General features: G+C 37.3%; 1 protein-coding gene across 3 annotated transcripts in view; it reads left to right on the top strand.

Annotated features, from left to right (window-relative positions):
* Positions 1–21,579, top strand: part of SYT9 (synaptotagmin 9) — a 62,498-nt gene that overhangs the window by 35,378 nt on the left and 5,541 nt on the right. The window contains exons 4-7 of one of the 3 annotated variants that reach the window (XM_015863972.2): positions 18,400–18,520; positions 19,557–19,728; positions 20,360–20,489; positions 21,169–21,325. In XM_015863972.2, the coding sequence (XP_015719458.1) occupies positions 18,400–18,520; positions 19,557–19,728; positions 20,360–20,489; positions 21,169–21,276 (531 nt within the window). In that variant the 3' untranslated portion in view covers positions 21,277–21,325. Of the gene's footprint in view, positions 1–18,399; positions 18,521–19,556; positions 19,729–20,359; positions 20,490–21,168; positions 21,326–21,579 lie in introns of those variants that run through there. The other 2 variants (XM_015863973.2, XM_015863974.2) reach the window with 2 other exon arrangements.

Here is a 21,579-nt window from a genome sequence, read left to right on the forward strand (position 1 = left end):
AAAAAGAAAAGCTTGGCAATACCTGTGGAATCTGAGAAGTAACATCACAGGCTATAGAGAACATGGATGGCTAGATGAGAATCGGAAGGAGAGTTATGGGGAGCTCAAAGCTATAAAAATGTGCATAAAGTTGTTTGCTCTAACAGCCGGAAAGAGCCAGCATATGCTGAAAGATGAAAAGGAAGAAAGTTAAATGTATTATTTTAAGAATTGTGGAGTTTTTTACTGAATATAGTGGTCAAGAAAACAACATAATGCTATCCCTTTTTTTGTAAGCAGTACAAAAAAACATAGGGTTTAAGAAAAAAGAATTCAGATGGTATCTTCGTACATGCGCTCGTGTTTTGACAAGGAGATAATTAAAAAGTAGGATGGTATAAGTATTTAAACTTTGCATTCTAGAAGCACTCATTCACTGCTGATGTTCTCAAGTTTACCCAAGAAAAAAAGATTTGAGAATTGGTATTTTTAGGCATTCATGTTGTGTAACTGAGATGTAATTGGAATCATAACATCACCAGAAGGAAGTTTCAAGTTCCTCGTTTCAGAGATGTCAATGCCAACCACAGTCTGTGCAGGAGAGAGGCAGAGGGAAAGACTGAATTATTTCAGTCAGTTGTTCAGGAAAAGCATAACAAAAGTCAAATTTTGAAACCTGACCAAGCCTACTGGATTTTTGGTGGTTCAAAATTCCACTCTGTTCTTGAAACAAAAAATACTTTCCCAAAGGTTGCATCACTCAGAACAACTCCTGTTTAGAGGCTGTGAGTAATTTAGTGTGTGCCAACTACGCATGCATAGGTGCGGCTCATCATCCTTCGCATACACAACCCCAGAATTCAAGGAAAATAGACCTTCTTTGAAAGAAGTAAATACTGTCCCTAATGTGCACATACGGACATAGAAGACATGGCACTACTTAATAGCTGAAATAAGACTGCGTTCAGTATCCACAGATTCCTGGCACCTACTGGACTGCTAATCTTCAGCAGTTAACAGTCACTGCAGCTGGCAGTGAGTCAATTAAGTCCACCTACTCTGATTTTGAAGAGTTTAGCTTGTTGAGATGTTTTAGCCAGTATTTCTGAAATTCCTGTTCTGTTATTGGATTTTAAGAAGCGATGGCATTGAGCAAGATCTCAGGAAAGCATTTAATATGTTTACAACAGTTAAGGAATTTAAGAGTCAACAGTTGAAGAAGGAAGAAAAGCAACCCAAATCTCTGGCTCTAGTTATGAACTCAAATCCAAACTATTAGTGCTGATCTCCTGTGTAACTGGCAACAGGACTATAGGGAATGGCCTCAATTTGCACCAGGGGAGATTCAGGCTGGATGTTGGGAAATACTTCTTCTCTGAAAGAGTGGTCAGGTGCTGGAATGGGCTGCCCAGAGAGGTGGTGGAGTCACCGACCCTGGAGGTGTTCAAGAAACTTCTAGATGTTGTACTGAGGGACGCAGTTTATTCTATTATTCTATGATTCTAAGTGCTATAACTACTTTTTAGAATGGTAACAGTAAACAAGAAACACTGTTTTTTGTTTTTGTTTTTAATAGCACATAATAAGACATATCTAGGCATTAATTCCATTTGCTTAAAGTCAGGTAGGCTTTGGCACCAGGGAAATAATCAGTTACTGCTGTGAAAGTATACTTGTTTACATGGTATACAAATGAAAGCCTTGCTGGCAGAGAGATTCACAAGCCCATATATCTTGCCTACACTAAAGCATGCCAAAAGCTTAGGGAGCAATAACAGCTATTTCTTGGCTATGCAAATGAAGGCGGCAGACAAGACAAGTAAGACTCACCACACTTACATTTTACATGTATTAAAACAATCAAAATCCCCCAAAAATCAAAATCAGAAGAGGCAGTTAAGTGAATATTCATATTCTCATAAGGCACAAAGGTCAGTCTTTATGATTTTTTTTCTCACTTTAAGTATTTATCTCCACAGAATCAAATCTACATTAAAAAAATAAAGTTATCATTTTAATGAATAGTTTTTTAATGAAATGATGCCACACAGATGTTTAATCCTACTAAAGATCACCACAGTAAGAATAAACAAGAGATCTGCAGGCTTTCAGCATCAGCAGTTACAGTAGTACACCAGAACACAGCTTTAGCCAGTGCTTTTCCTTTGATTTTTATATTTCATAGTTACTATTTTAAAATGGGTTTTTTACTTTCCTCATTTAGCGCTGATCATTTTGCAGGAGATTTGTCAGATATGACAAATGTAAGTGATGAGAAAACAATGAGTGTAACAAAAGAGAGGGAAGGTGCATTTACTTGAAACTGTTTGGGTTACAGTATTGACATGTTTTCGGAAAAAGGAAAGTCTAATCCTTCTTGGGATAACCAGCTAAGTGAGAATTGCACTCAAGAAAAATTAGGAATGGTCTGAAGTCTAAAAGAAGTCAAATGCGTCCAAGAGGGATGGTCTGAAACACAGCGAGTGTGGCTCATGTCAGTGGTATAAGCACTGCAAGCTTGGCTCCATAGTCAATAATGGTGATGATTTGGTGCAAGTGGAGCCTTTTAGCTCCGCAGATGTGGTCAGAAACAGGACAAGTCTTGCAATATCACCGAAACCTCAGATAATATTTATTGGGGCTTTGAGACTAGCTTAAGACAAAATTAATTCAGAGAAATGTGTGGGCATTAAGGCTTATGTATCAAATGAGTAAATAAGTAGAAAGAGGGCCTTTTCAATGAAATGATATTAGAGAAAAAAACAATTTAAACTCAGTACTCTGAAAAGACTGGGATTTCAAAATCTTTTCAAGTCAAGTTGCAGATACTCTGCTTCAAAATGGAAATCAATCAAAATGACTTCAGAAAAGAAAATCCTGGTTTACATGTTGATTTTACTCCCACCCTACAACGCTGTACATCCAGAGCACAGCAGCAATGTGAAGAACACTCTCCTCCATAGATTAGCCACATACTAAAAAAGGCTAGACATGATTCTAAATTTCTTTTCCTCTAGATAACAACAAGAGTGTATAACCATCCCTATAGTATACATCTCTCTTCTCAGCCTCCTCTGCCAATTTATGTATCTAGACATGGCTCTCTAAACAATTCTCTGAGATAGCCCTCAGTGAAGCAGCTCATGATAGCGTATGTTTTGTGTATAAAGCAAAGGCAAAATGTGAGCCTAATCAGCCAAGCCTGTCCTTCAGTTATACCATGCAGTTTTGTTAGTGGAACCAGAAACAAAAAGAGTGCTCTGGTATTTTACAGTTCATAGGCAGCATTTCTTCAAGATGAGCAAAGAGCACTCACACACATCACTGACTATAAACCAGCTGTATTAAGGTGACCTATGCTGCAACCATCCTGCACATAATTTGAGATTAGACTGAACCACAGCCTTTTGTTATACAAGATTATGTAACCTTCAACTCAAATACGTATTTTGCCAGGCAGAGAAAAAATCCCTTCAAACATACATTTAATTATTCAGTTTGGGGAATACTTACTTCGTCTTTCTTTTTATCAGGGGTTATGGATAGCATTTAAATAGCCTGTGAATCCATCAGAATTTCTGAAAAATCCCACTCTAAATTCAGTTTCAATATTTGGAGCCAAACTTGAAAACATTCTTCCTTATGAACTGCACGTACTGTGCTTATGTGAAAAGCCTCAAGCCGTTTTTAGCCTTTAAATTCCACAAGATATTAGCCCAATCAGGTATCCTTCTCCACCAGATATAATGCTTCAGTTTTACATTTTTCATCTGTAGAGTCAATTTTCTCCAGTTTTTCTATGAAAACACCATTCCTTGTATGTATATATAGTGTTTATGTGCAAATATATTTCTATACATTATATATATGTTTATATCAGGAATTCAGAAATACTCAGATGAAGCCTTTGTTAGAAAACCTGAAAAAAAAGAAAAATGTAACCCTGTACTATTACTTAAATAGGCAATGTTATTAATAACAAATGTAAGAGAAGTGGATTGGCACCAGCAGAGGAACAAGCTACAGATTAAGCGTGCATGTTCCCAACCATGTGCTAAAGACTTTTGGTCAGGTACCACCCACCTATAGCTTTTCTAATCTAGGAGGCTTTCAGCAGCTGATCAAGAAGTTCGAAAGAGATAAAAGATTTAACAACTGGACTGACATAAAGGAGAGTAGAAATTTTAAAGGGCAGAATATATTTTGCTAAGATTTGGTTATGCTGTCTGCAAGCATAATACCATTGTTATTCCAGTCCGACTGTTCCGGAAAGGCCTCACATAAGCACATGACAGCTTTTTCCTTTTCGGTCGTGAGCACTTCGGAGCTCTAGGGCTGCTCATGTGGCTCTATAGAGAACCTCTCTCAGGTCACTGCAAACACGCACAGCTACACTCTTCATTTCTTTCACTTTGTTGGAACAGATTACTTGACAGCCGAATACACAGGGGACGATGGACACAAAGGCATCTTTTGTTGTTGTTTTTTTTTTTTTTCAATGAGCTACCTTTCTGGAAGCAGATCTAAAGAAAAAAAGGGCAAAACTGAGATACCTGTGTCCCAAACAAAAACTTTTTAGTCTGGATATATCAGCTCCAGAAACACTGCCTACTTATAGCAGAGATTTACAAATATTAATATTTAACTCTTCATCATGCATATACATTTCTCTAAATATTCAGAAATGAACAACTTATAAAGCATAGCATTTCCAGAAGAAACCCAACAGTTCACTGGCAACATCACTTTATGCTTGCCTGGATGAGATTAAATGATATTCACTAGCTTCAGAATCCTTCCCTGGTCCTCAAAAACATGAAGGTTAATTTACAATCCTTCATGCAAAGCTTAGGGATACATGAACTTCTGCCATTAGTCCTGCCAAAATCCCTGGAACTCCTCACGTGAGTTAATGATGTGTGCAGTCATTTGTGGTGCCTGAGTCTTCCCATGGCCCTTTGCAGAGCAATAGGAGTATTTCACACGGTGTAGTGTGGTAAAGTGGCAGGCTCAAATGATGTTTGTTGTAAAATGGTGTTTGAGTTTCATATATCTACATTTTTTCGGGCACTTTGTTGTCTTGGTTATACACCTTGCTCTGTTATTCAGGAAAACAGTAGTCACAAGCTGCAGCTTACCTTTGTGAGCACTTAATCATTTACTACTCTCATCAGGCAGACCCCAAACTAAAGCAACATACACCATCTGGAAGATTTCTGACTAGAGATGGCATCTTGCTTGTGATGAGCAGGAAAGCAGGAAAAAAAGCCTGACAGCTGGAGGTATTCACAGTTGATTATGTGAACTATTGGGATAAATTCCCCACTCATATTCTTGGGCCAAATCTGGAGCCTTAAAAATAACAGCTTATCACAACATCACGAAACGTAAGCTTGCTTGTCAGACAACCAATTGCTAACAGCCACAGCATAAGAGCCCAGAGCCCACCACTCCCAGCAAACATTTTCTGTCCCATTTCTTGCACTCCAAGTATTTTGAAAGGAGCAGTGACCAGGTGATTAACAATACATGCAATATCTAGCATTTTTTGTTAAACTAGGAAATACTACCCAAATGCTATGAAAATTAATGCAGAAGAGCAAAATAATCATTTATTCACTGATTTCTATACTTGTTTTCAAAGTTCATAGAGATCTTCACCTGTTTTATTTTAAAAGCATGCTTAGTTTTTAGAAATATTTTTAAAAACCAGCTGTGGTTTAATCAATCATTTAATCCATGTAACAATATCTCTTCTGAACAGCCTCTGCAATTAAACATATGTGGGATAGGGGGAAAAAAGTCTGTACAAGAAGGATATACAAGAAGGGTAGGAAGACAGCAGCAGACTTTGGTTGGCTTCAGGCCCTTTAAGGTGTTATTGATGAGCATCAGGAAGAAAGGAATCATTTTGCAAACTGCATATCATTACCTCACTGAGCACAGAATTTTACAGTAAATGCCAGTCTAACAATAAACTTCAGTCAGTTGGGATCACGCCATTTTATGTGGGTAAAAATGAATGGTACTCTGGACGAGATCTCTGTTCTTCTGACTTCAGGGAAAATATTCCCACTGGATACCCTTTTAGTTAGGAAATGGTACCTTTTAAACAGCACACAAAGCTACATTGAATAATATAAATAAATCTCTTAAGATGTACCTCAAAAATTTCACTAGAACAGCAGAACAAGGCATTTTTTCTCCTCTTTAAAGCAAATACATGACAATGTCCTGATCAACAAAGAAATCTCTCCATCCTCCTCCCAGAATCAGTCAGCTATCAAAGGTGGTCCTGGAGAAAGCAAACAGTAATCTCTACATCAGAAATAACCTGAGTTGTACATCCACATCATTAACTTTTGACTGGTTGACAGCAGCTCCCATAGAACAAAAACAGAACAGATTATTTTTCCTCAGGGTATGTTTTCAGTAGCTCAGATATGTTTCCCATTTGCCAGCTCCTTTTCCAAATTATTCAGTTTACTTAAAATCAGCATTCTTGGGGAAGTCATGAGCAACAATTCACCCAACACAATGTTTTTACCATAAACAACACATTAAAAGCTTCTCATGCAATCTCTAACTACAATACTTCCTTTTTTCCCCCACAGAAAATATGTTAGTTTAAAAACAGTTAAGTAGATATAGCCATGGATGCTCACTCTTCTCATGTCCATCCTGCCACTCTTATTCTTCTCATGAATTCTTTATTTCAGGAAACTTTATAATGCTAAGGAAGCACACACACAGGCGCACACAATGGACATAATCCTTCCTTTTAGTCTTACTCCAGGAGTTACAAGCAATTATGCTCAGAGATAAATGCACCAAGTTCTTTCAAAATCATACGTTTGACAACATTGAAGGCAGGCCCTTTTAAAGTGTCAAACTGAATAGTCAAAATTCATTGATCAAAGTAACAAAGAGTTCTAAAATGAACTCATCATTTAGTACAAGGCAATTTACAGCCCTTTCTTTATAATTTCCAAACTATCAGATTATTTAATTTCCTGACTTAGCAGTTGGTCAACAATGCCCCTTATGCTATATTTTGAATATGGAAATGATTAATATTCCTAAGCAACCCGCTCTGGGTGTTCCCTCTTGAGAAGGGGGGTTGGATTAGATGACCTCCAGAGGTCCCTTCTGACCTCAACTGTTCTGTGATTCTGTGATTATTTAAATTATAAGTAACTAAACAGAAAATTTCAGCAAGACACCAGGTCACTCCAACACTAAAAATGCAGCCATTCTTTCCTATCTATATATTAGTACATAAATAATTGCATTGGGTCTTCTTGGTACAAAGAGAACTATGTAGAAGTCTGGACACTTCAACCTAACCCATGTCAGATAAACGCACACAGGAATAGAGTAAAACAAATCAGAGAAAATATCCCTTTTTTTCCCTACATTTTAAATGTGAAGCATACAAGTAAAAGGAAGTTCTGTTGACTCACTTTAATGAGCTTATAGCAGTAAAGCACTTCTATATATATTTAGTGCTCTCTTTTTATCTTGTATCTTACACTACCTTCCACGCATTCTTTAAGAGAGAAAACACACTAAGTGGTCCTAGAATTGCTAGCTGTACTTGTCTAAATATAATGAGGCATGAGCACATCCAGAGAATAAGTACATCATAAAAAGAACTGCTATCACACTACACAATCACATTTTCACCTGTTCATGCTTTAGGCCTCTGAATGATACATTTGAATTCAGAGTCTGCATTTTCTAAAATAGATTTGTGTTTCATCCTTCCCCTTCCTTTAGCTTCCTTGACAGTCCTAAGTTCTATTGTAAAGCTCTTTTTTCTGTACAGCTCTTAAGTAGCTACAGTGCTATACTGGTAAGCTGCTTAAGAACTCCAAGGCTAAAATATTCTACTGATTTGCAAGGCAGGTGAACAGCGTACAGCAATAACATAAATTCCTCGTTTCTCACATCTGGGAAGCTTAGTGTCAGAATGGCAATAGAGCAGAACCATCTCAGAAGAAAAGAAGGTCACTGAATTTGTCTGACCTTTTGGGCAGCAACAAAGACTGAGGAACAGCAACATTTCTGGCATTTCCTAAGAGGAGCAGTTAAAGCAACCCCTCGTTGCTTATCATCACATCAGCTTCAGGCGTTATCATGGCATTAGTTCAGGTCAGTCAGGGAGGTTTGCTCTGAGGGGGTTTTATACCAACAGCATATTGGCACATCTTGTGGTTGGCAAATTTTACATAGCAGTCTGTTGTAAAACTGTCAACAGAATCTCTGGGAGGAAGAACAGCCTGCCTTCTCTCTCATGGTTCTCCTTCACTCTGAAAAGAGAACTAAAACCTCAAATACTCTTCTGATTCAAATGGGACTTTTTTTCCTGCAGCACGATTTGATAAATAAAGGATGAAAGCTGTCCTGTTTTCTGTACTTCTGAAATAATAGTTTCTTATTATCATTAATTTTGTTGTCACTCTCTTTCTTCCTTACCCCATTATTTTAATTCCTTTTTGTATTTCATAATCAGAAGGGTTGTAAAGTATAAAAATAAAGAAATAAAGAAAGAAATGAAGAAAGTATAAAATGAGACAACTTGCAGTAGTGAAGATTGAGGTATTTTATTATTCTGACAGGTTTAATAAATGTGTTTCGTAGGGTTAACCTTTGCATCCATTACTGCATTCATCTCCTATTTCGTGTGTGCAATTACAGTGAATGGCCATGCAAGGACAACCAAAGCAGTATGACCACACAACTTTCAACCCAATCCATTAACAGAAAATTGCTATTAGTGAAGTGGTCTCTTTACCTTGGCTTCTTCACATTGAAATTTGTAGTGATTTTCTTTTCTATATGACCCATTTAAAGAAACCACTTGGAAGTAAATGAAACTCCTGTGGAAATTGCTTTACTGTTGTTAAAAGTGGGTAGTTTCACAGAGAAGTGTTACTGGTTAAATGCATGTTAAATGTAGTTGTGCTTTCAGTCTAATGGCAGGTTATGTGGAATGCTGTCAGACATGTTTTTAAGCCTTAAGGATCCTTTATTTTTCTGCAGCATTTTCTGGGACTGGTGCATTACAGATGACAGATCACAAGCCAACATTCAATAGCAACCAAGTAAATTTCAGAAGTAACAGGATTTAAATATCATTTAAATAAACTAAACTTTGCTTTAAGCCAGAGCAGGTTCTGATTTGGGTATGGAGTGTAACAATGACACAGCACAATAGAAAAGAATTGTCTATAGAGCAACAAAACCCATAGAGGAACTTTAATACTTGATTTTAAAATAATAAGGAAACCCATGAGAGTTGCTTACTGCAAAGAATAAGTACCTTTTATCTATAAAACTTCTGAAAATTCTGCCTTAGGTATACCTTATTAACCAAGTTATTACTTCTGTTATTTCTTTTTAAGGTGATGAGAAAGCAGAAAAGATCAGACAGAGAGGCAGAAAGTGCATACTGGGGATTACATTGAATTTAGATGAATGGCAGTACACCGTTAAGTAATAGCTATTGTAGAAATCAGTGAAATGGCACCATTCTCCAATAGGCAAAATCTAGGGGCAAAGCGCTTCTTCACTGTCTGTCTACAATTAACAATAAGCACATACTGCTCTGGCTTTTGCATTCGTTACACAAGAGCCCTGAGCAAAATGATCCTCTCCTGGCTTTCCAGGGCACATACACAGAAGTATAGAGTAGACCCACATATCTTCCCTACTGAAATTAAACAGATTCAGTCAGCAGATGCCTACAACCCAGCAGGAGACATCTGGTGACTATTCTCTTTTTCATTTCAATTTGTTCAAAAATGAAATTACGTGTAAAAATGGATTCAGATTTATAAGAATAAATTGCCTTTGTACCAGCTTTGAATGCAATCCCTGCTAAGACTGAGCAGAAAGTAGAGAGCACCGAATGTAAGCATAATGATACGTCCTCAAAACACTATAGGTGCTTATATAGTCTAGAAAGGACATGTTTTTTTCCCCCTGATACTGTGACTCTCCTTCTTTTTTCAACACTACCCACATACTTAGTTTGTCTCCTCCTCGGGATGATGAGATTAGAATTCATGACATAAGACGGCTGCTTTACTCAGCACAAAGATGCCAGTACTGAGAATGACATTCAGTGCTAAGGAAAAGTGAGGAACTGTTAGTTAGGGCCCCTAGCTTTAATTTAATCTCATTTTAACAGCATGTCTATATTAGCTTTTGCCTTCAGAACGGCTGCTCTGCGAGACTTAATTAAAACTGCAGCAGGGCACAGCCAGGATGGCGGTTCCCTGGTGGCTAAGGCACCAGGAGCAGCGGGGATCACAGTACTGGAGGGACAGGAGGCCTTCCTATGCTGTTGCTGGGGTGAAAATGGGGTCTATTGAGCAAGTGCCCTCACATCCCTGACATAATACTTGCTTTCAGTCCCTGTAAGTGAACAGGTAATTGAATAAACTTAGAGCATCTTTTGATGTTTTAGTGGAGCTGTAAGTTCACACATGGCCACTGTAATTCAAGGTAGAAAGGCTATTACATTAATTTGCATAGAAATTTAAGTTTAAATTGTCATTTTAATTTTAACACACTAAAAAAACAATATTAACAGGCAAGACACTTTGGATTAAAATATTTTGATGAGTTAATTTATTTTTAAAACCCATTTCCTCCCTTCCAATTTTTCTTGAATGTATTTGAGATCTTCATTATTAGTGGGATACTGAGGAAATTAAACATTGCTTTCAACTTATGTCAGAATGGAAGCAAGAGGTAACTGTCCAATAATTCACGGCAGAAATAATTTTATGTGTTAGGATGGATTTTCTGCTTCATTTTCTTCAAGCTCATGCCTGCCTAGAGACAGTGAACTTTTAACATGCAATTTAGCCTTCTCCTCTTTCTCATAAATGACCAGGATTTAGCCTCAAAACCATGGGGGTTTATTTTTTCATCTCTTTCCACTTATGTGATCTTTATCTAGAGCTTAGATAACAGAAAGTCTGGCCCACCCTGATCAGCTTGTATTGTAATTATTATGTTACACTACAATGCCAGTAACCTTTGCTTACTGTGGTTCTTTTCAGTCTCAGCATTCCACCTACAACTGAGGTCAAATCCAAAGTCTGTTGAAAAATGATGGATTTTGACATGACATATAATGACAGATGTTTATTGAAAGCTTTGGTCCTCACGTTGAGAAACTACTGTCCATTTTTTCAGACTGTACTGTTAGACTGCTTTGTGAAACTACCCTCTGCAAGGCATCTCCTGTCTGTCTGCCCAACCTACCCATCCTCCCTTTTTGTTTTTCTACAGTCTTCACCTGTATCATGGTTTTGGCTGAGATAGAGTTAAGTTGTGCTTTTTTTGTTTTTATTTTTGTTTTGTAGAGGCTCATATAATGCTTATGTATAGATTTTTTATGAGAATAATGGCGATAACACACCAGTGTTTTGCTGAGCTGTGCTTACACTAAGTCAAGGACTTGTCAGCTGCCTTGCCAAGCAAGGAGCTGGGGATGCTCAAGGAGCCAGGAGAGGACGGAACCAGGACAGCTGACCCAAAATGGCAAAAGGGATGTCCCATACCATATGGTGTCATTACCAACAACAAAAGCTGAGGAAATGAAGGAGAAATGGAAATTTTGGAGCAATGACGTTTGTCATGTGCATGGTGAGCTCTGGTTTCCTGGATGTGAATGAACACCTGCCTGTCTAAGAGAAGCAGCGAATGAATTCCTTCTTTCGCTTTGTTTGGATGTGTGATTTTTGCTTTACCTGGCAAACTGTCTATCTCAGCCCACGAGTTCTCACACTTTTATCTTCCCAGTTGTCCCTCCATCTCGCATGGGGAGTGAGAGCAGATGTATTGTGTTCAGTTGCCTTCTGGGGTTAAACCATAGCAACCTAACATCAAAACTGCACCATCTCCTGGCTGAAGTTCCCTCTAGCTTTCCTTTCAAGAAAACAGTTGCTCTCCAAACAACTATTCCTATACAGAACAGTCTGTATTTCATGGCTGTTCCAAAACTTATCCGTATTTCTAAGGCATCACTTCCTTCTCTGCTGAGAGAAACGTTTGAGTTGATTGTACTAAAATACTTTAGCAGCATGGAATAATCAAACTCACTTTCAAGGAGCTTCCATTTCAAAAGATTTTTGAAGCATAATACCAAATGTGTCAGCCTATAAGCACTGACAGTATGGGATATACTGAAGTGGAATATATTGGAAGAAATGGAGAAGCGGGTCTGTTCACAGCATCTCACTTGTAAACTCACATCTTACAGGCTATGACATTTTCATCTTTAAATATTAGATCAGAAAGATAAGGTGATCTTCTCTAGCTCTGAAGTGTTCCCATATCTTTCCCCACCAAACACACATTCCCTTCCCCTGTTGAAATGATAAGATACGCATAGTTTCTGGAAAAGGAAGAGAAGGGGAACGTTATACTTTTTTAGTAGTGGTGAATTCATAGAGTACTTGGTATTTTGTAGAAAGCAACAAGTCACAGAAGAGTTGCATAAAGCAGTAGCAACTCGAGAAAACAAAATCCTTTACAGAGGAATAGCAAAACTTGAAAGGTAAAGCTTAAGCTTTAATTAACTACTCCTTTCTTTGACTAACAGTGCCACAGAGCAAGCCCTAAGAAAACAACTCCATATATACTCTTTCCTCTTAACTCACAGGGAAGCTAAAAATTACTTTTGTTAACTTCTGACATCAATTTCTGACACAGCAACACGCACATGAAGAGGACAAGTGTTCCAGCTTTTCCAGCCATGTCTACTAATTTTTATCAGCTTAGTTCAGGCTGTCACCCCCATTCATCAGTTTAGTTTGGAACAAATTAAGACATTATCTCAATAGCTATAGGATAATTCATTAGAGTCACTCCTAGACCTAGATTCAGCAAAGCAATTTACTTTTTGGGTTACTGATTTGGAAATTTACGTAAAGAATGCAAAGCCAGTAAAAGCTATAGGATTTAAGTGTGAGTTTTAAAATAATCATGAGTGTGAAGTTTATCAAATGGAGGCATTTTAAAGTAAGGATCTTAATAGAGAATAATTTAGCAATAGTCTTAAGCGACTCAGTAAGAACATTCTGTAAATGCATTCAGATAACTGAAGACAACATGCAGGCAACCGATTGGAAAGGCAATTTCAGTTAATCACTGCCATTCTATTTATAGGATATAAATTATGACAATGGAGGTGTTGAGTCTTCAGAAACATAAGTACACCACCTTCAGGAAAAGGCCTCTTTCCTTGACTTACTAAGGATATTGTGGCAAGAGCAAGTTATGTATATGTTCCCCTCAGATAAACTAACTGGATTTGTTCTGAAGTGTACATCCTTTACATTCATACCCTTTGATGCCTGCTACCCACATTCTAAGGTATTTTGACCGACTAACACAACACAAGTTCTTATACAGGTGTCTGTCTTAAAGATAAACAGTTATGATACAAGTACAGTGGATTCAGGAGAGGAAAAAGAAAAACCTTTGTCAAAAGATCTCTAGGCTGTGAAGTGAAGACATAGGATTGCTGATAGCATAAGTTTATCTTCTTCTTCTTTTTTTTTTTTTTCCTGTGTGAAATGGAAAAGACCCAATGACACTAATCCAGAGACTATAAATTGCCAAGATGCTATGCAAGACCCTTTGACTGTCACCATAGCATGGTTAATACAGCCCAGGTAGCTCCTAATCCTGATGTCACCGATCACTTCATTTGCACTGGTGAGCAACAGGTCCTGTACTGCATTCCCCTGGTGGGACCATGTAGTACTTGATTCAAGTAGTTATCCTCAGTTCATTCCAGGAGCCTCCTGAACTGCCTACAGCTCACAGTGCTACTTTTCCAGCAAATAATTCATTCTTGCTGATTCAAGCAAGAATCACTCAGATTCAGTTTTTTTTTTATCAATGTATGCTAAGTAATCAGTGCTGAGACACAGATAATCCAGTGGAGAAAATACTAGGATTCCAATGATTTCAAAAGAAATCATTATTTTGCCTTTTTGTTCACCCTAGATTAGGATCTGTATACACCTCATACAGTTGTATACACATACAAGCTAGGTAGGCCATTCCACTTTCCACAAACTTTACTCAATCATTGCTCACTGTATATAGTCTGAATGACTGATGAATGCCTACTTGACTAGTGTTCATTTCTTTAATTTAAGATGTCATAAAAATAGAGGTTTTTTTAGTCATCATAAAACACCAATACTTTTGTACTGAGAAGGCAGCTGTCACTCTTCTATTCATGTGAAAATCCAATTAAAAGCATACATTTCTAAAGTGTTTTTCCTCGGTATACATTTCTCACACATATTACTCAGAATGATCTAATGAAGAATTGAAAATGTAGTTACCTTCATAAGTATATCATTTTTTAAGATATTTTTACATGATTTACCATCATTCCAAAATAGATTAGGCTCACAAGTGTTTCCTAGTGTGGTATTTCCATAAAATCTGTGTCATGGACTTGTGCCTGAACCAAATGAACATCTTAGATCACTCAAATCTGAATCAGACTTATCAGCATAGATGAGCAATTTAATAGATTTATATCCAATAAAGGAGATAGCACCTCTTAAAGTATTTTTTCATTTCAACATAAAACATATGCCTTCTATACTTAAATTGTCTTTCTCTTAGCAGGGTGAACCTATTCCAAAATCCTGCAAAATTGAAGTTCTCATATCATTAAAGATAATAATGAAGAATAATATACAGTAAATTTTGTCTTGCAGTACAGAAGCATAATTTCAGTCATTCCAGTGAAGATTATGAAATAACTAGATTATTATTATTTTTTATTATTAAATTTGGACTGATGTTCCTTCACTAGGAGTAGGGAAAAAAAAAAAAAAAAAAAAAGAAAAAGAGAGAGATAATACTGGTAATCAGTCCACAAATGATACAGTCTCATTACACAAAATGTCCATTTTATTCCTCATTTCCAGTGACATGCAAAACTGCTATTGGAGGTAGTTTGCAAAATCACCATTTTCTGACAGAGCAAAAAAAAAAAAAAAAAATCTGTAAAATCTCTAAAACTGACAGAGACTTGAAAACCTATTTCAACAGGTAGCAGCTTTAAAAGATATCAGCAAGGGCATCGCTGCCTCTGAGTGCTCCCCTTAATGGTTGAGTTGAGTAGATGAATAAAAGTACATCTGAGCATCTCACTACCCAGAATTAGAATGATTTTATTTTTGTAATGTACCGGAAAATTAACGCCTAAATAAATAAGTAAATAAATGGTGGCTGTCTTTTTTGTACATGAGGAACCAAGGAACCTGTCATAATTGAGGCATACAGTTTAGAGTGACACAAGGCACTACGTGACAGCAAGCCTACTACAGCTTGTTTGCTACAGAAATCAAGGCACAATTTGCTCAATGGGCACAAAACTTATGATTGTCTAACTCAGCAGTAGCATGTTTTCATCTAGACTAGAGACAAAGGGAGGACTCATGACCTATGATTTGTTTTTTACCTTCCATCCCTTGCTGTTTGTTTAGAATCATTTTATGTACCTGTTCCCTGCACCCAGTGTATTTAAGAAAAGGAATAAGCAGTCCACAAAAGCAATCTGATGCCAAATGTAACTCCCATTTGTCAGAAACTCCCTAACCATCAGATAACTTACAGGTTCCACTGAGAAGGTATGATACGTCCTGAGTTTCCTAATGCTGCCTCAAAGGAGTCAAAAGTGAAGCCCTTCAGAGGTCCATTACCGCAGTTCCCTTTAAGGTTACACATCCCTGTTTCACAGGGTGACTTATGCACAACCTAAGCAGCAGTGTGGAGCTGCTGACACCTTACTAGGCAGTGACTTATCCTTCTGGCTATTTTTAAAACTGTAAATAGCTTCTGATAATAGACACACAGGCTATTAACATGACCACTAGAATTCAGCATTTTAAAAGATTTATAATCATACTGTTAGTTTTATGGGGGGGGTGGGGGGGGGGCTGGTACTAGAAGAGATGTCTTTGAAATGCAGGCATAGTAAGTCTTTCAAGAGAAGAATATTCCAATACACAGTTAAAACAACAGATGCCTTGTAGGTTTGATTTTATGATGAAGGAAAATGGAATGATTTCACAACACTGTATTCTTCTATGAGCTTGTGACCAAATAATGGAAAATATCCACCCTCAAAATCTGCCAGAGTGACCAATTCCCCTCATTGACCAAAGATGGCTTCTCTTAATTTCTTGAAGTGGATTCTCAAATTCCATTCCCTTGAGTTGCACAGTTGTCAGTTGAAGATAGTATTCCACAGCTATGAATTGTAGCACCTTAGAGCTGAGGAATTACATTGAAATTGTGTTTTTTTTTTTTCCTTTCTTGCAATGGGAAGAAAAACTACCCCCTCTAAAATCTTCCTGCTGTAAGGTTAAGCACAGACATCAGTCGACAGGAACTTCTCCCAGATGTGCTGATATCACTCTAGCTTGTAGGACTGAACAACGTCACCTTTTCAAACAGCACTTTGATACTCCCACAAAGCAAGTCAGCAAAACAGTGCTGCAGCAGGTCTGCTTCCAAGCATGATCCAGCAAGACACTAAACAGCATGAGTCATATCAGCTATCCTGATACTGTCACAGCCTTTATCAGCTTTACAGCCACCACAAAACACCGGTCTTTAGAATGAAAGGATGACAGTTGACAAAGTTCAGCTAGGGTTAAAAGCTAGTTATTACTGACAGAAGGCCCTTATTATCAGCATTTTCCTTCTTTGACAGCAGCCCTTTCCAGTAACAGCAGAAGGAAAGGAGCTATTTCTGACCGAATGCACATATTTTCTGAAATCCCTTCTGATGTACCATTTTCTCTGATAATGACCACCATTCTTTGCCTTGTGTATCTCCCTGCTGACTCCAAGCTGTGCACACATAGGCTCTGGGCACTGGTCTGTGTAGCAGCTAGCTCAGAGTCAAACATTTGTTAGGAGTTCTTTTCACTCACCTTTTATGTGAAGTCTACTCACCTTTTTTATGAAGTCCACCATCCTTCATTTGGGGTGTGCTGGGGTAGGGGTGGGGGTTAAGTACATGTGTATGTGTGACATAATAGTTGGTACAAAGACAGCTCCTAAAGATTCTTATCTGCAGATGCATTGATCTTTTCTTAAAACAAAATGTACTGCTTGATCCTTATTTAGAAAGCACTGAATATCTGATATCTAGTTAAGGAGGGGAGAGCACTAGCCTCATGAGATAAGCAAGGCAGTCGAGGTAGAAGAGTAAATAATTCCCCTTCTGATAGTCATTTCCTGTGTCAAGCTCCAGTCAAATTCAAGAATGGGAGGAGAGTGTTTATGAGTGCCAGGATAAGGGGCCCAAATCTGTGCAAATACATTTAAAAACATCATCTTTTCCATCCAACTACATTCTGTCAGACTTTACTACAGAACTGAGTTTCACAGGAAAATCAATTTAGAAAGCAGATATTTTCAGTGGATCAGAAAGTTCATCTGAGGTGAAATTGATAAAAAATAAATAAATAAGAATGATAGCAACTGTCTTTTCACAACCTGCTGTGTTCAGTGGGATGCTTCTTCCACTTGTTCTCAGAAAATACTTGTCGGAAGCAATCTGTCATCCTCTTCCCACTAACAAATTACTCAATGGGGTACGTATGTGGGAGAACTCCATTCATACCCCGTGTCTTTTACTTTAGACAAGAAGTTCCTCGCTGCAAGACAAGATGTCCTTTCTCATTAACTTTTTCTGAAGCTTTTTTATTTCCTGTTGAGATTTACTTACTTACTTACTTATTTATTTATTACAGCAAGGACTGTAACCCAGGCTTCCCTATTCCCAATTGCTTGCCTCTAGACTTAGCATCTCTTTAAGCCCCACAAATACCAGGTATTCTGGAGTAGAAGTATTTCAAAAACAGAGGTGAATAAACCTTTGCTATTTTATTGCCAGATAAAAGGCCATTCAGGAAACTGTTTCTAAGCATCCTTTGTGCATTTGCCAGCAGAAGTATAGCATGTCATCAGTGACTTAGAAACAAAATGCAGTCTTTCAAAATGTTGATAAAATTACATTGGATGGTTACAGTAATTCATTCACACTCATGGCCCTCAATCATAATTAGCAGTTGTCTTCAGAACCTGGTTTTTTGTTATTTCATGCCAAGGAATGCTTGCTAATGTTATGTCATCATCTCTCCCTGATACTTGATATTCTGGAACTTTTCCCCATACCAAATGACAGACTCCCTAATGGATGTAAAAAACCGCAGGTGAGCTGTATACATCACACACGGGCCATTACCTCCCCTCTCCAAGAAGCTCGAGGGTATAACTTACCTTTATCTTCTAAGGATTATGTCTAGGGAAAACTATTATTATTGCTTCATATTTTTTGTTTCCTTGGAACAGGATAATGTGGATCTTGGTGACCTCATGTTCTCACTCTGCTACCTTCCAACAGCTGGCAGACTAACTATTACAATAATAAAGGCAAGAAATTTAAAGGCAATGGATATCACAGGAGCATCAGGTAAGAATTTATTTAATGCTCAGTGTGGATTAGTGTCCCATTTCCCTCCTGAGACACAGAACTCCAGCATTGTCAATTACCAGAATGTTTTTAGAAAAGAAGCGTTTTTACACTGCAAGCTCTTGAGTCACCTGAGTACAGGAATTACTGAGAAGTAAATAACGTTCATTCTGCTTTAATCAACAGTTCAAAATAATCTCCTCTCAATAAGAGAGCAGCATTATTACTTTTAAAGCAATCATGATTCAAAGCAGGCTGAGTTGATGAAACTGATTTAATATTAGAGACTGGATCATACAACAGATTATTTGTTGTGGCACAGAGGCAGGCTGACCCTCGACTGTCTCCAAGAGACACCAAGCCAATTCTTCTGCTGATGGCATATGGACAAAACAGTCATCCCAGACTCCTTTCAGCAACAGTATCAAAAATGGCTAATGAAAACAAGGAAAACTAATTTAAATAAGAGCTCACAGATTCATTTTCCATACTAGAAGTCACAGAACTCCCAAAAAGGATCTAGAGTGGAATAGCTTTTTTTTTTCCCCTTCATTTTCATTTTTTAAAAATTTTTCACTGCATCCGTATTTATAATTCTCTTGAGAAACATAAACTGCAGTTTTTTACACCTGGAATTATATTTAACTATACATCAATACTGTGCACAATAGTATCGTCTTCTGTTTGACCTACAAACTTGTAAAAGTAATTACGTTGTGATAAATACACTGATACACAGGCTGTTGTATAAAGCAGTCATATTTCAGTGGATAATTTAATACTCTTTCTGAAGTCAGTACACCAAAAAACCCAAACTTCTTGAAGCTAAATTGTTCATCACAGGATTTCAAACAGGTAAAGCTTTCCAATATCCATTGCCTCCCCATCATTCCATGGTAATAAAGAAGCTCAAATTCCAGACACAGGTGACTAATTCTGCAAACCAGTATGGGCATACAAGAATACTCCCTTTACTTTCCATTTATGTTTTTGTAAAAACAACAAAAAAACAACATTGTTCTTATGATTCACACAGATCCCTACGTGAAGGTTTCTTTAATGTGTGAAGGAAGGCGACTAAAGAAAAGAAAAACTTCCACCAAGAGGAATACCCTTAATCCCGTTTACAATGAAGCCATAGTCTTTGACGTCCCTCCAGAAAACATTGACCAAATTAACTTGTCGATAGCTGTTATGGATTATGACCGGTGAGATACCTGTAGCTGTAAAATAACATTACCTATTGGCTCAAAATCTAGCATAGCAGCTTTGCATCCAGGAATGAAGTTGTTATGCTTTACCTCCCAGTGTAAGGGAAATTAAATGTTTTCTCATACTGAGATTGGTAGAAGACTAAAATGTCTCAATGTCAGGCAGAATTTCCTCTCTAAATTTTAAAATGCAGATCTGCATCCATAACAAATATAACTAAGCTGCATGTGTTTACCAGAACAGAAATAACTGTTTTTGGTTATCAGTTTATACACTGATTTTCTATTTATGAGCAACTACGCTAACCCCTTAGACACATGCCTCAGTTTCTAAAACTGTGGCTCAGTTTACTGGACTTGTAACTAATTACAGAACACAAAGAACTTTTTACATTTCTCATACAAAAATAAAAGAAATGCATATAGACACACAGTGTTTGCTACCGTGGATACTGTACTGAATTATGTTGATTTGTGGGAAATTCCAACAGCAAAGCCACGTAATTTATACTTTATTATATTTAGATACATCTAAAAAATCATTATTATTGTCTTTAATGAAATATGCAAATGGCACAATTCTAAAGGTAATATTTTATGAAAAGCATATTATGGAACATTTTCACAGTGTAGGTCACAATGAGGTCATTGGAGTATGTCAAGTAGGCAACGATGCAGAAAGTCTAGGTCGTGACCATTGGAATGAAATGCTCTCATATCCTCGGAAACCCATTGCCCACTGGCATCCTCTTGCAGAGGTAAGACTTTTTTCTTGCTTTCCAATTACTACAGTTGTTAAAATTTTATTTTATGGCAGTAGAAATAGGATGAAATTTTACAGATAAAACCAAGATCTACAACTATACACTAAATCCTAGAAAAGTGCTCAGAAACACCAGTACTAATAACATGCAAATTAAGTCTGCTCTTTTCAATTTCATGGGAACAGAAAGTAGTTAATGTATTTGATAAATACATGAAAACCACATTCATTATTCAATGGATAAAGGTTTCAGATTTTATTTTATTTGGTTGATTTTTATCGTTGGTTGGTTTTGGTTGTTGTTGGTTTTTTTGTTTGTTTTTGTTTTTGTTTTCAGACATAGGATAGGGTATCTTTCACTGATAATCGATTTAAAGAAATGAGCTCCCTAAGAATTAACCAAGACCCACTGTTTTTCAATATAAAAGCCTGATATGATTACTTCTATTGCAAGACTGTATCATCTAGCAAATCTCAAGGAATGTCTAACTATTCAGAAAAGGAAAAAAAAAAAAAAAAAAAAAAAAAAAAAGAAAAAGAAAAGGTTTAAGTGTCTCTGGAGATCTGAGGCATTAATAAGAAGCCACACAATTAGTAAAAAAAATAAATAAAATAAAATTCAAGGTTCCTATGGTTTTTGTTTTGTTTTGTTTTGTTTTGTTTTTTGTCTTTAGGGCCCTATTGAGCAGAAATGTTATGCAGGTCTTCTGCGCTTGGATGGCTGCCGAAGAGGCTTCCTCACCCTTTTAACCTATTCAGCAGAAATTTGGCATTCCTGTTGAACTCTTTCTTAGCCATATCCTCAGGGGCTATTCCACAGAGTCCAGTGGGGTAAAGATGTCCTTTTAATCCCTCTGTTTAATCCTCTCCCTTCCCAATACAGGGAATGCTAATCCTGATTCATGAGACACAAAACTTCAATGCTCTAAGTTGGTTCCTAAGAGTTCCCATGGTTTATTTTTATTGTTGCTATCACTGGCTAAAGTTGGGCAACAGTCCCAGTCAGGAGAAGCTACTATATTTATGGACAGTCACAGCTGCCTGCTGAAAGACAAGAAAAAATATCATACTCCTATTATGCCATG

The sequence above is a fragment of the Coturnix japonica genome, chromosome 5 (genome assembly GCF_001577835.2).
Source record: "Coturnix japonica isolate 7356 chromosome 5, Coturnix japonica 2.1, whole genome shotgun sequence".
NCBI lineage: Eukaryota > Metazoa > Chordata > Aves > Galliformes > Phasianidae > Coturnix > Coturnix japonica.